At 40.9% G+C, this 14727-nt stretch overlaps 1 protein-coding gene across 2 annotated transcripts in view; it reads left to right on the forward strand.

Annotated features, from left to right (window-relative positions):
* The first annotated feature begins 5984 nt into the window (after positions 1-5984).
* The window catches only part of fbln1 (fibulin 1), a 173736-nt gene continuing 164993 nt past the window's right edge, over positions 5985-14727 (forward strand). Inside the window, exon 1 of one of the 2 annotated variants that reach the window (XM_060839893.1) lies at positions 5985-6377. In XM_060839893.1, the coding sequence (XP_060695876.1) occupies positions 6317-6377 (61 nt within the window). In that variant the 5' untranslated portion in view covers positions 5985-6316. The remainder of the gene's footprint in view (positions 6378-14727) is intronic. The other variant, XM_060839892.1, reaches the window with a different exon arrangement.

The raw sequence follows: 14727 nt of genomic DNA on the forward strand, positions 1-14727 counted from the left end.
AAGAAAGTAGAATCTATACTACTGGGACATTACAACTGACGCATGTTGGGCCAGGTTTCTAGAGAGCCATATAACCAGGGAAGTAGAGTGGGTTTTAAACTAAACAGTGGAAGCAAATGGTAACATCTATGAAGATGTGGTAAATCAAACAGTTTAGACAAGGCAATAGAACAATGTATTCACATGGGTAATAATAAACAGACTATGGCAGGAAGGCGTAGCAAGTATAAATGAAACAACCAACAATAAGACTAAAGGTTAAAAATGATACAATGATAAAGTTAAAGTTTCTGTATCTGAATGTGTGTTGCAGTCAGAACAAAATAGAAAAAAAAATGTATAATAACGATCTGAGACATTAGAGAGACGTGATTGAATGATGATATAGATTGTTCCTGGATATTGAAGAGCACAGGACATTCAGGAAGGAATTAAGTAAGGGAAAGGTAGGGGGATGATTCTGTTACTTAATCTTTGTATTAGCACAATAGACAAGATGACTATCAATGTCAACACTGCAAACTGCAAAGTCACAGATCCCCGGGGTAACTCCAGGGCCACAAAAGGGAATGTTGGTGGCAGGCATTCAAGGAGATATGGAGAAAGTGAGGACTGCAGATGTTGGAGATCAGAGTCGAAAAGTGTGGTGCTGGAAAAACACAGCAGGTCACACAGCATCTGAGGGTGCAGGAAAATCGACATTTCGGGCATAAGCCCTTAATCAGGAATGTGGCAGGGGAAAGGGGGCTGAGAGATAGATAGGAGGGTGGGGTTGGGGCTGAAGGGAAGGTAGCTGGGAGGTGATAGGTAGATGCAGTTAGGGATCATGGTGATAGGTCAGAGGGAAGGGTGGAGCGGATAAGTGGGAAGGCAGATAGATGGGTAGGTGAGTTCAAGATGACGGTGCCAAGTTGGAGGGTTGGATCCAGGATGAGGTAGGGGCAGGGGAGGTGAGGAAACTAGTGAAGTTGATATTGATGCCATGTGATTGAAGAGTCCAAGGCAGAAGATGAGGCATTCATCCTTCTGGCAGGGTGGCTTGGATTTGGTGGTGTAGGAGGCCTCGGACTTGCATGTCTTTGGTGGAGTGGGTGCGCTGTGGGGGGGGGGGGGGGGGTGCGAGTGGGGGGGTGGGGGGGTGGGGTGAGTTGAAGTGATTGGCCACAGGGTGGGGGGTTGTTTGGTACATGTATCTCGCAGATATTAGATATTCCATGAAATGTTCCATGAGTTTGTGTCCTGTCTCTTCAATGTAGAGCAGACCACATCGAGAGCAAAGAGTCTTGACCTGTCTCACCTGTCCATCTTTCTTCCCACCAATCTGCTCCGTCCCCTCCAACCTATCACCATCATGCCCATTTGCATCTACATATCACCTTCCCAGCTGCCTTCCCCTCAGCCCCACCCACCCTCCTATTTATCTCTCAGCCCCCTTTCCCCGCCACATTCCTGATTAGATTAGATTAGATTAGATTACTTACAGTGTGGAAACAGGCCCTTCGGCCCAACAAGTCCACACCGACCCACCGAAGCGTAACCCACCCATACTCCTATATTTTCCCCTTACCTAACACTATGGGCAATTTAGCGTGGCCAATTCACCTGACCCGCACATCTTTGGACTGTGGGAGGAAACTGGAGCACCCGGAGGAAACCCACGCAGACACGGGGAAAACGCGCAAACTCCACACAGTCAGTCGCCTGAGTCGAGAAATGAACCCGGATCTCAGGCGCTGTGAGGCATCAGTGCTAACCACTGTGCCACCGTGCCGCCCACAAAGGGTGATGAAGGACTTATGTCCGAAATGTTGATTTTCCTGCTCCTCAGATGCTGCCTGACCTGCTGTGCTTCTCTAGCACCGCACTTTACGAATTTAAGGGTTATTTAAAACTGTACCAAAGAAAATAAATGCTCACGGTGTAGGGTGTAATGTATTGGCATGGATGAAGATTGACTAGATAACAGGCGGCATAAATGGATCATTTCTGGTTGGCTAGATGCAATGTGTGCTGTTCCACAGGGATCAGCGCCGGACCTGCATTTTTTTACAACTGATATCAATGTCTGCCATGGATAAAGGGACTAAAACTATGGTTGCTAAATTTGCTGATGATAAAAATAGGTAGGATAGTAAGTTATAAAGGAGACAAAAGGAAGTTAGGAAAGGGTATAGATATGTTAAGTGTATGAACAAAAGTGGGAGAAAATTTGAAATTGTTCATTTTAGCAGGAAAAATGAAAATTAAGCAAAACTCTGAAATATATGTTTTTACAGGAAGTAATTCAGAAAGCTAATAGGGTTTTATCATATATTGTGAGGAGAATTGAACATAAAACACAGAATTTATTCTTCAATTGTATAGAGCATTGGTGAGAGCACATCTGGATGACTGTGTACTGTAATCATCTCCTTACATAAAGAGGGATATTAGATACATTGGAAGCAGTTCAAAGAAGGTTTACTAGATTAATACCAGGCAAGGGGAGGTTGTATTATGAGGAAAGGATGGTCAGGCTAAGCTTTTATCCATTGGAATTTAGAGGAATAAGAGGCGACTTGATTGAAACATGCAAGATCTCAGGGGATCTTGAAGCTTGGATGTGAAAAGGAAAATCGACTTCTGGAGGTCACTGTTTAAAAATAAGGAATGGCCCATTTAAGATAAAGTTAAAAATCACACAACACCAGGTTATTTATAGTCCAACAGGTTTATTTGGACATACTAGCTTTCAGAGCGCTACTCTTTCATCAGAGCAGCACCCTGAAAGCTGATATGCTTCCAAATAAACCTGTTGGACTATAACCTGGTGTTATGTGATTTTCAACTTTGTTCACCCAGTCCAGTACCGGTATGTCTGCATCATGGCCATTTAGGATAGATATGAGGTGAATTCTTTTCACAGAGGCTGGTGAGCTTTGGAATTGGCTACCTCAAGGTGGGGGAAGCAGAACATTTGAATAGTTTTAGGATTGTGGTTGACAGAATCTTGATAAGGAAGGGCGTGAAAGGTTATCAGCTGTAGGCAGGAATGTGACATAATCAGAGCCATGGTGTTATTGAATTGTAGAATAGGTTTGAGGTGCTAAATGGGGTATATATGTTTGTATAAGTTATGCATCTCCAAGATAGAGACATATAAACCTAACAACCTGAAAAATTGGTGCATATGTATTGATTTGAGTGTGCTTTCCATATTTTTTAGGATTAATGACTTCTGTCTGTTGAGGAAATGTTAATATCAAGTCCAACGTTTTAACTGAAAAATGTGGCGCTGGAAAAGCACAGCGGGTCAGGCAGCATCTGAGAAACAAGAGAGTCGACATTTCAAGCATAAGCCCTTCATCAGGAATGTGGGGGGGGGAAGGTGGCTGAGAGATAAATAGGAGGATGAGGGTGAGGGTAAGGGGGTGAAGGTAGCTGGGAAGGCATTAGGTAGGTGCAGAGATGAAAAGTGTGGTGTTGGAAAAGCACAGCAGGTCAGGTAGCATCCGAGTAGCAGGAGAATTGGCGTTTTGGGCATAATTCCTTGATGGATAGCTTTAGGTGGGTGTGATCGTGATAGGTTGGAGGGCAGGGTTGGACAGGTGGAAAGGAAAATGGACAGGTAGGATGATGGTGGGCAGTACCGAGTTGAAGGGTTGGGTCTGGGATGAGGTGGAGGGAGGAGAGATTAAGAAACTAGTGATGTCAATGTTGATGCTATGTGGTTGAAGGGTCCCCAGGTAGGAGGTGAGATGTTCTTTCTCCAATCATCGGGTGGCCTGGATTTGGTAGTGGAGGAGGCCCATGACTCGCATGTCCACTCTGCCAAGGACATGCAAGTCTCAGGCCTCCTCCATCGGCAGATCCAAGCCAGCCGATGACAGGAGGAAGAACACCTCATCTTCTCCCTTGGGACCCTTCAATCACATGGCATCAACATCGACTTCACTAGTTTCTTAATCTCTCCTCCCTCCACCTCATCCCAGACCCAACCCTCCAACTTGTACCGCCCTCTTGAACTGTCATAGAGTCATAGAGATGTACAGCATGGAAACAGACCCTTCGATCCAACCCGTCCATGCCGACCAGATATCCTAATCCAATCTAGTCCCACCCGCCAGCACTCGGCGCATATCCCTCCAAACCCTTCCTATTCATATACCCGTCCAAATGCCTCTTAAATGTTGCAATTGTACCAGCCTCCACCACATCCTCTAGCAGCTCATTCCATACACGTACCATCCTCTGCGTGAAAAAGTTGCCACTTAGATTTCTTTTGTATCTTTCCGCTCTCACCCTAAACCTATGCCCTCTAGTTCTTGACTCCCCAACCCCATTGAAAAGACTTTGTCTATTTATCCTATCCATGCCTCTCATAATTTTGTAAACCTCTATGAGGTTACCCCTCAATCTCTGACGCTCCAGGGAAAGTAGCCCCAGCCTGTTCAGCCTCTCCCTGTAGTTCAGATCCTCCAACCCTGGCAACATTCTTGTAAATCTTTTCTGAACCCTTTCAAGTTTCACAACATCTTTCCAATAAGAAGGAGACCAGAATTGCATGCAATATTCCAACAGTGGCCTAACCAATGTCTTGTACAGCCGCAACATGACCTCCCAACTCCTGTACTCAATACTCTGACCAATAAGGAAAGCATACCAAACACCTTCTTCACTATCATCCTACCTGTCCATTTTCCTTCCCACCTATCTGCTCCGCCCTTCCTTCCAACCTATCACTAACACCCCGACCTGCATCTACCTATCACCTTCCCAGCTGCCTTCCCCCACCTCCACCCTCCTATTTATCTCTTGGCCCCCTTTCCCAACCTCCCCCCTCCCCCTCATGATGAAGGGCTTATGCCCAAAACACTGACTCTCCTGCTCGTCGGATACTCCCTGAGCTGCTGTGCTTTTCCAGCGCCACACTTTTTGACTGATGTCCAGCATTTGCAGTCCTCACTTTCTCCAATATTTTAATGGCTATCTTCATTGACTTTTCAGTGTTGGCAATGCAGTTGTGGGATAATATTAAGCTACATTGATTGGGATGTTTGAAAATTATCACAGGCACAGATTTGAAATAATTGCCACAACATCTGGTAGAGAATAAAGAGAAGTATTTTGATTCCATTGGGAGAATGGAAAAGCAAATTATATTTAAAAGGAGACAGGATAGTAATTACAAAGATAACATGTGTTGAACGATGTAAAAAAGGGCAAATGAGTAAGATTAATTGGTAACATTTTCAAGGAGCCAGAACAGGCATAATGGGCTGAATGGCCTCCTTCTATGTTGCATATTTCTATGATATCACTCGATTAATGGCCAGTCTTTCTTTGCTAAGAAATGATGCAAAGGTGCCAGTGTTGGACTGAGTTGGACAAGGTCAAAAATCACACAACACCAGGCGATAAGCCAACAGGTTTATTTGAGAACAAAGGCTTTTGAAATCTCATAGCTTGTGTTTTCAAATAGACCTGTTGGACTTTAACCCGGTGTTGTGTGATCTTTGACCTTTACGAAGCATGTAACACAGATAACCTTTACCATACAGCTGAGCTGACCCTAATCTTGACCTGACTGGATGTGTGCTGGAGCCACTGATTAGTAGTGAGTTGAGGTACTGATTTTTAAAAATCTCTTATCCTTTGGCAGAGGTGGTAAAATCAATTCCATAACGTCTATTCCTGCCATGGCTGAGCTCCATCAGTAATTGAATTGAGGTCATTTCTAGTTTTTGTGGTTCAGTGGTGCACTGGGATTGGCGGATTTTCCTTTATGAATTATCAATGAAATCTGAAATAAAATTGAATGAAAGTTGGTTGTGTTTTGTTCTGTCGTGCCGGCACGAGATGCGATTTCATATTAATTGCTAAAAGAACTTTGCAGCTGTGCCTCTATAATTTAACAAAATTAAAGGAGAGCTTCTTTATTGTAGGTTTTCTTATTACTTTGTAATTTGACGATCTGTTACTCTCAGGGTTAAAGACACAAGTTGACAAGCTTGTTGGTGAATTAAATGCAGCAGGAGCAATGTTGCAGTGAAGGCCTACAACCCCCACCTCTCTGGCAAAGATTCCCTCAGGGTGTTTGGCCAGAAATCTTAGTCAGGATAATTGCTAAGGAATCTCTTTTGGAAAGGCCCAGACCTTCAAAGTAAACCCTGTGGTTTGTTTTATAAAAGAGTTGTGGTCAAAGGCATTTTGCAGTCAGGACTGCAGGAGAAAGAGACAGAACAGAGAAAACTGAGCAGGGAAGAGATTTTACTTTAAGAGAAAGACCAGAATACCAAAACAGAAAGGTTTTTTTCCTTCCTAGTGTTCTTGCCTGATGGATTTCACAGCACGAATCTTGATGATGTTGTTCAGTCTCTTGTTGTTCAGCCTACAAGGTAAGAGATTATATTGCAACAAGTACATTCATGAATCTGCTCCCTGGAACCATGCTTGCTTGTTGCAAGCAGTTAGAAAACAGAGCTCCTTTGTTACCAATTTGAAAAGGATACAGATAATCAAATTGTTATTGGAGAAATATATTAAGAAGTATTTTGATATTTTTAAAGAATTCAATTTGAAATTACATTTACTTACTTTTCTTAATTGGCAATGAATTCAATTGATTTAAATTTTATATGATGATTTGTGACATTTTTTCCACCTTTTAGTCAGAACTTGAAGACTCATTGGAGACCTTGTGTAAGCAAACTCACTGCACTTTTATACATCATTTGTTTAACTTGTGATTGAAACACATTACAAATTGTTTCTTTGGTTGCTGCTTTGTATAATTTTTGAAAACTTCATTAATTTGACACTGTATCTCACCGTGAGCCTGACATTGGGATGTAATTTTTAAAAATGGCATATTTGTCTGAAAGATAATTTATTCATTTTGCAAGCACTGATTGCCTCAATGAAAATATAAAAAAACAACATTGTAGGAAGTTAAAAATCTATAACTTCTGTTGATATTATTGCTTGATACAAGTTGATGGCTTTGTCAAGCTTTCCAGTAGATCTGCCAATTTGCAGAGCCTCACATAATAAGATGCAATTAATTTAAGAATTTTAATATCAAGGCTGCAGTTGCTGTTGTGGTTGTCTATAAAGCTATTTATATACTGAACTATTATTGCTTATACAGCTATTGTCTCCTGGAGTTGCATTGAGCTTATCCAGGTTTTTCCTTCTAAAGTAAAGCATTACTTGCCCCCTAATTGTATCACGTGTAAAATTTGCCTCCTGAAGCTATATAACCTATAAGCTATTTGCCCCTTAATTGTACTTTTTTCAAAGTCATTCAACCCTCATATCTGTATAACTGTGAAGCTGTTCCCCTCTGCAACTGTATCACTGAGAATTGCCTGAGGGTTTTGTTAACTCTATTATTGAATCAATTGTACAGCCATTTGTTCCCTGTAGCTGTATCACCTGGAAATCTTTTTGCCCTTCTATAATTATAATCCCTGTCAAGTATTTTATTCTCATTTAGTTTACTACCTGTAAAGCTGTTTGACCTTGTAGCGAGACTGTCCAGAAACAGTTTGGTCCTGTAATTAACTTAGAAATTGCTGGAAAAACTGCTTTCTCTCCACTGATGCTACAAAACCTGCTGAGTTTTTGCAGCAATTTCTGATTTTGTTTCTGATTGCTAGCATCCGCAGTTCTTTGTTTTTTTGCTCCTAAAACTATATTGCTTACAACTTTCTGCCCTTATGTCTGTAGTGTATATAGAGCAATTTGCCCCTTGCAAGTATTTAGTTTGGAAGCTTCTTCGCTCCCTGTTGCTATACGGCCTAGTTTTCTCTTGTTGTTGTATCACCTGTAAAGCTGTTTGCTCCAGTTATTGTAAAACTGTTTGACTACTTTATTTGATTTTTTGTAAAGCTATTTGCTTCCTGTAGCTGTATTGCCAAGTAATTTGTAGGGTCTTATAGTTGCATTGCATGTCAAACTACTTGCTCCCTATCACTGTATTGCCTTGAAACTGTTTACACCCCTGAGATGTAATGCCGAGCCAACTCTTTGCTTCAACTCTTTTACTTAAAAGAGTTGCTTTCTTCCTGTTGATGTATCGCCTAGATATCTTTGTCCCTGTAGCTGTATTGTCTAGAAGGTTATTCGTCTCTATAGCTGCAGCAAGCCTGCAAAACATCAAACTGTCACATGGAAATGCTGTCAGTATACCATGAAATTCCAAGTTTCAATTCACTTTGCAAAAGCAAATGCCCCACTGACGATTTCATGTACAAGAGTACAAAACTGAACAAGTTATGTTCCAGTTGTATAATGCCATGATCAGATACATGAAAACTGTAGTTATCTGTGGGGATCAGAAGAGCACATTAGTTTTGGAAGAGGGTACGACGTGGATTCAGAATTAAACTGGATGTTTGAGGACAAATTCGTTTATTTATTTTGTAAAATGAGTTTATTTTCTTCAGTGTAGAAAGTTGAAACACAAATTAATTGAGGTGCTTCGAATGATATGGTGATTCGCAAGCAAGATATGGAAAAATTATTCCCTTTGGCAGATTTTAATAAAAGAGGACATAGCTTTACATCTTAGAAGTTAACCAATTGAAGTAAAATAAGGACACAACCTTTTCATATTAGGCACGAAATTGAGAGCTAGCTCCTCCAAAATGATAAGAATGTTGATTAATTTGACATTTCAAGAATAATCAATCAATAGACTTTTATTAGATTTGGTTATCATGTGAAGATGGAACTGTAACATGAGATGTGAACACACACCAACAGCCCAAATATTATGAAGCAAGCATTCTTCATTCCACTAGCATCCAGTTATTACAAATATGAAGGGAAAGTAAATTAAATAAGTAAGCATTTATATGGAATGAAGTGTGTGGTTTACACTGGGTTGAGGAATCTTTGTCTGTCTGCTCCTTCTTCCCATGAGCGCTCCTTCCCCAAAATTACTCTTTTTTTCCCCCAGGGAGGGTCTGCTCAATTGCTGGAGCTACCCTCCCTCAACATCACCACCTGCTGCTGGAGATTTTATTACTGAATAATGGGGTTTACGTTTACTCACTCACAGGATATGGGCATTGCTAGCCAGCAATTATTGCCTGTTCTGAGTTGCCTTTGAGTAGGTAGTGGCAATCTGCCTTATTGAGCCATTTGGATTAGGTATACCCAGAGTGCCATTCAGGAAGGAGTTAAGGTATAGATTAGGCATGAAGCTACATGGGCATGAACAAAATCATAGGTGTGACGGATTAAATAGTCTACCTGTGTTCCAACATTGCATCTTCTTTGATATCCACATGCAGTTTTGATGAGGTGTAGAACTTCATGCATTGAGGGAATAATAAGAGTGTGCAACTAATCTCAGATGCAGCCAGATTATGCTCTGATCATTCCACAGGCCTAATAAAAGAAGAAAGCCTGTACTGAAGATGCTTGAAATAGAAGCAGTATTGTCTGTGCAAAAATTTAAAATGCTAAATAAACCTGCATCAAATTAAATTAAAAATGCAATTCAATGCATTGGAATTTTAAAAGGCCCTGAATGATATGACTTAAGGTGGGAAAATCATGTAAGACGTTCAATGAGGCCTTTCTCAACATTGTGATGTGACGTATTTTCCAACTAAGTCCTGAATGTTAATGTTTGATTCGCACCAGGCAGTGGCAGGATGCCAATAAGGAGGACTATTACTTGTTATCAGCTTCATTATCTATACATCTTATTAATATGCATTTACCTATACTAGCATCCATCATGAGGAAACTAGATGCCGAGAATACCGAATATGAAGTTTGAGCATGTACTTGGTGACTCTAGCCCACAAATTGTTCCTCTTGTCCGTCACCTTGGATATTTGGAGCAACACCTCAGGGCATACTTGGGGGGCACTGACTGCACACCCCTGCCACCACTGTGAATGCTGACAACTGGCACTTGTTTGTCTCTCAGGACCCTCTCAAGGCACCTCTCTAATCCACTGACAGATGCTTCTATGCTTTAAAGATGCATTACTGGTAACCAGATATTAAAATGCTGCTACAAGGAAACTTCATATGTAGGGACAGGCACCCAGCTCCTGATTCAACCAGGCTGCACCTCCTGCCTTTATGCTCACTCACCTTGAGCCAATTTAGATTCTCACATCATCTGTTCCTTGCCTTGCCTTTTTTGTGCTTTTCCCCTCTCCAGCCAGAGCTACCTTGTCATGCTTTGTCTTATAGTGCAGACAAAAAGGAAGGAAGCTCATCATTGTTATCAGCAGCCCTTAATCAAATCAAGAAAGACAGCTTTTAGTCAGGGGACCCCAGGACAGTAAGTCAAGGACAACCTCCAATACCAGTCAAAGGGTTGGCCACAGTCTTCTGACCAAAATGGGGCAGTAAGGATCAGGACCCACTCCTCAGAGGGGGTCAGGAACCAAATGTCGGGCAGTCCACAACCTATCTTGGCTCTTGCTACCTTATGGACTGTTTATTGCTGGAATGAGAGGTGATACAGCTATTAGGCTGCCATTAGTGGGGGAACGGTTATAAAGTCTCCCAACTGTGTGAGTATGCAGCACAGACAGTATGCAGTTTTAGAGGTGTGGGCTTTGGGCTTAGGTGAGAGTTGTTGAAGTAGGATGTCATATGTAATATTGAAAGGGGCAGAGCGTAAACATTGCTGGGAGGTGTGTGCAGAAGCAGAGAGTAAATGTGGGGTAACACAGAGAAGATGGTAGCACTTACCCTGACCAATTGTAGAAGAACATTGTCCTTCTTTCTTCACTGTTGGGCAGTTCTCCAGACCAATGAGATTGCAATGACTTGGGTGGCAACCTTGGACTAGGCTGGCATCATCCGATGGCATGGCCTTCTTTGACTGTCCTGGGGTAGGAGGATGTCCCTCATCTGTACCCCCAGGTGCCTGTCTGCAAAGTGAGGGCCCAACTTCTCCTTATATGCCAAGTCCAGGTCAACTGCCATGAACCATGCACAACAGCTCCAGACTATTAGTGCTTATGTGGGTGCATAACAGCCTTTTGCAAGGATATCTGGACAGTAGGGAATTGTTCTGGTGAGTGGTAGAATTGACCTAGCATTGGAAGCCGGGAGCCACAATAGGGACAATATCGGTAGCTAATGAGGAGAGCCTGGAACAATGGCCTGGGGAAAACTTCCAAAGCCTCAGGGACAGAAACACTCCAGAAACTTAATGAAATTGGCAACTTAGCTAAAAACAGATATATTCGGGCCAATTAAAAATAAACAAAACAAAGTTAAACAAAATGACCAATATTTTACATTCCAAGCCCAGCAGGTTATCGGGCGGAGGATGAAGGAGAGGAGTTTTTCAGCAAGGGCTGTAAACTGTACTGGGCACTTTTCTTAGAAGGGGTTTAAATCTCTATAAAGAGCGGAAGATACAATTGCATTCACATCCACTCGTGGTACCTATCTGCTGGATGTAAAAGGTAGCCATCTTTATATTGAGTAGCAAGATGCATTTGCTGCTTACTTGATCTTGAGTATGTGGGTGAGGAAGATTGCGTTCTTAGCAATATCTAGCTGGTACAACATGTCACCAAGGTCTCATCCTGGGAGACTACCTGCCAGTCTTGGCTGGATATTATGGTTTAGTGTTTATAGAAAATAGTTCAAGAGTTAGTAAATAGACCTTTATAAGGAAATAGTATAGCCCCATCAGCCTTTAGAAGTTAAACAATATTTCAAGGGTCCATATCATGATCGTCAGCTAGCCCTGCTTTCATTTATTGGCAAGTGGTATAACTGCTCCATGTAGGGTATTTTTGGCTATGGGTGAGAAAACCCTTGGCCTAGAGACTCCACACGTGACCTCATCCTATTTATGTTGATCTTTGTTGGAGATAGGCAGAGACTATATACCTCAAGACCCCATGGCAGAGACCAGTGAATGCCAAAACCTAGCATTTCCAGACCCAGAACTAATTGATGGCCTTTCATCTTGATTCTCACCAGACTTATCACAGAGGCTTGCTGGAATTGACATGGAGCTTTATTACTAATGTTGAAAAGAAACAGGAGGTTCAGTGGTGAAAATATATCTTTTGCAATTTTTCTCATTGAAACTACAAAATATTGACATTGAATATGTAATGATTACAAAAGTTTATATGTTTTTTACAAAAATAATCATCTACATGCAGAACATAGGTGTCTGTTTTATGTTTGATCAATTAAAATAAATGTGTATACATTGCTGAATTCTTTTAAGTCTACATGTTAGTAATTAAAGCCAGATCTAAATGATTGTGCAATGCAGCCTTCACAGGATGCAGGTTCACTGTCCTCTCCAGTTGCAGTCCTTGTGTGGGTGTTGTACAGTATGGTCTGATAATAATTATATGAACTGTTGTGGAAACTCTTGTTACAAATTCCATGTAGCGATTTATTGTTGCAGTGCAATATCTTACTGTGTTTATGATTCTTTTTCACAGTTTTATGGTTATAGCAGGAAGTGGGAGGAGAGGGGTTTTTCAGCAAGACAAGTTAACCCTAAGGCAGCAAGTTTACATCATTTGATGTTTAACTCAGAGATGCTCTAATCACAATAGAGCCATATTGTCATAAAACCTTTTTGATAGAAGTTTTCTAAGGAATCTGGACATGGCTGACAATGAAATGAAATGCCAAGCTTCCACTGACTGGGTATGGGGCAATCACATATAATAGTCATGATGTGGAGGAGCCGGGGTTGGACTCGAAAGGACAAAATTAAAAATCACACAACACCAGGTTATAGTCCAACAGGTTTATTTGGAAGCACTAGCTTTCAGCGTGCTGCTCCTTCATCAGGTAGCTGTGGGACAGGATCATAAGACAGAGAATTTTATAGCAAAAGATTACAGTGTCGTGCAACTGAAATGATATATTGAACAAACCTAGATTGCTGTTAAGTCTTTCATTTTTTAGAATGGGTTACAGGTTTTGGTTCATGAATACGTAAATCCCAGAACTTCTTTTAAGTCTCATTCTCGAGATGACTTGTAAAAAAAGTGACATCGCAGCTCAGACAATGCATCAAAGGTGTGAGGTTAGTCTGTCTGCATTCTAATCTTGGTTCCATTTCCCAAGCAGGAATTTATAAAATATTACAGGGATTGTCTGCCTGCATTGACTGCCCGAAGGTTGTGTGCTTTTTGAGCAAAATAGAATGTATCTGCAAATATAATTCTGCAAATACAAATTCACCCCATATCTTCAGCCTTATAACATTTAAGATCTCTTCAGTCCTCTAATTCTGGCCTCACAAATGTTCAATGTTTTCATTGCCCCGTTGTAGTGGCTGTGCCTCGGGCTGCTTGGGTTCTAAGCTTTGGAATACCCTCCATAAAATACCTTGCTACCTCTCAATTCTTCTTTAAAATATTTCTAAAATATCACCTTTTTGATTAGCATTTCCTAATTTGATGACTTAGTGTCAAATATTACTCTAAAAGACCCCTCTGAGGAGGTCCACAATGTTTTATTATGTTAAGGCTGAATATGAATTTAGGTATTATCATTGTTGAACTGTACTTTACTAAACAGGATCATAAGAAATCAACTCTGCAAGTTTTGTACTTAAATCATCCTGCCAAAATGGCTTACTGAACTGAAGTGGTTCCATTATCACTTAGGCACTGGAAGATGCATTGGTAAATGACACATTCAATCTTAGAGTATCTCCTGATAATGGAAATCTGATTAAACATGTTTACTTGGCATCATGTATCTCCTTTTCCAAGTGAAGATAAGATCAATCAGACAAAAAGACTTAAGGATAGTGAGTCTGACTGGATTTTCACAAATACAGAGGGTCATAGTCTGTGTATTTGCCAACATCAGGCCGATCTCTAACTGGGCTGGTACTGTTGCCACAAGGACTTCTATTATATTAATGTCCAAATTCATTTGAATGGCATTTTGCATGCCATTGCTTAAGAATGACAAATAGAGGTTAAGAAAGAAAAAGGCCTTCAGAACTCATCATCTCATTGACTCAGAGTTATTATGGCCCCGAATGAGGTCACTTGGTCCATCAGGCCCATGGTGAGTAGATAGTGGGTAATCCATTCTGTAGCTCTCTGCAGGGTAATTCCCCAGTTTATCCTTGTATCCCTGCGAATTTTATTTCCTCAAGTGCCCATACAATCTCTTTTGAAGCCATTGATCACTTCCTTTTCCATTACTTTTGTCAGCATTTAGTTCAGTCACTTCCACTCACTGTATTTAAAATAATATTCCTCACAGGCCCGTGTCTCTCTAGTTAGATGTCTGAAGCTGAAAACTTTCATCAATCACCATTTAGATTTCTTGTCTGCTTAAGGCAATTTATCTCAAAAACATTGTTAACATGACCTTGAGGAATGACTCTTCAGGGCCTTCTATTTGCCAGTATTAAAATGTTAAAGGCACTGAAAAATGTTTTGACAAAGTAGTTTTAATGTTCTGGCAGTTTCGTACAAGTTTGGCAGATTTAGTATTTTGCAATCCAGATTGTCATCATTTCCAAATTTTGGTTGAAATACACATGAGATGTTCATCCAAAGTGTTTTCAGATCTACACAATTTATGTAACATAGAATAGGAACTCATTTCACAATGCTGCCAGTAAATGACTTCACTGAAAATGCTTTTCTTTCATATTTGTGAAAATGCTTTACAAGTTATTTTAGTAGGCTTAAATATCGTTGTTTTATAATAAATATGAGTGAGAAGTTGAGGAGCATGTATTTTTCAAAAATA

The sequence above is a fragment of the Hemiscyllium ocellatum genome, chromosome 19 (genome assembly GCF_020745735.1).
Source record: "Hemiscyllium ocellatum isolate sHemOce1 chromosome 19, sHemOce1.pat.X.cur, whole genome shotgun sequence".
Lineage (NCBI taxonomy): Eukaryota > Metazoa > Chordata > Chondrichthyes > Orectolobiformes > Hemiscylliidae > Hemiscyllium > Hemiscyllium ocellatum.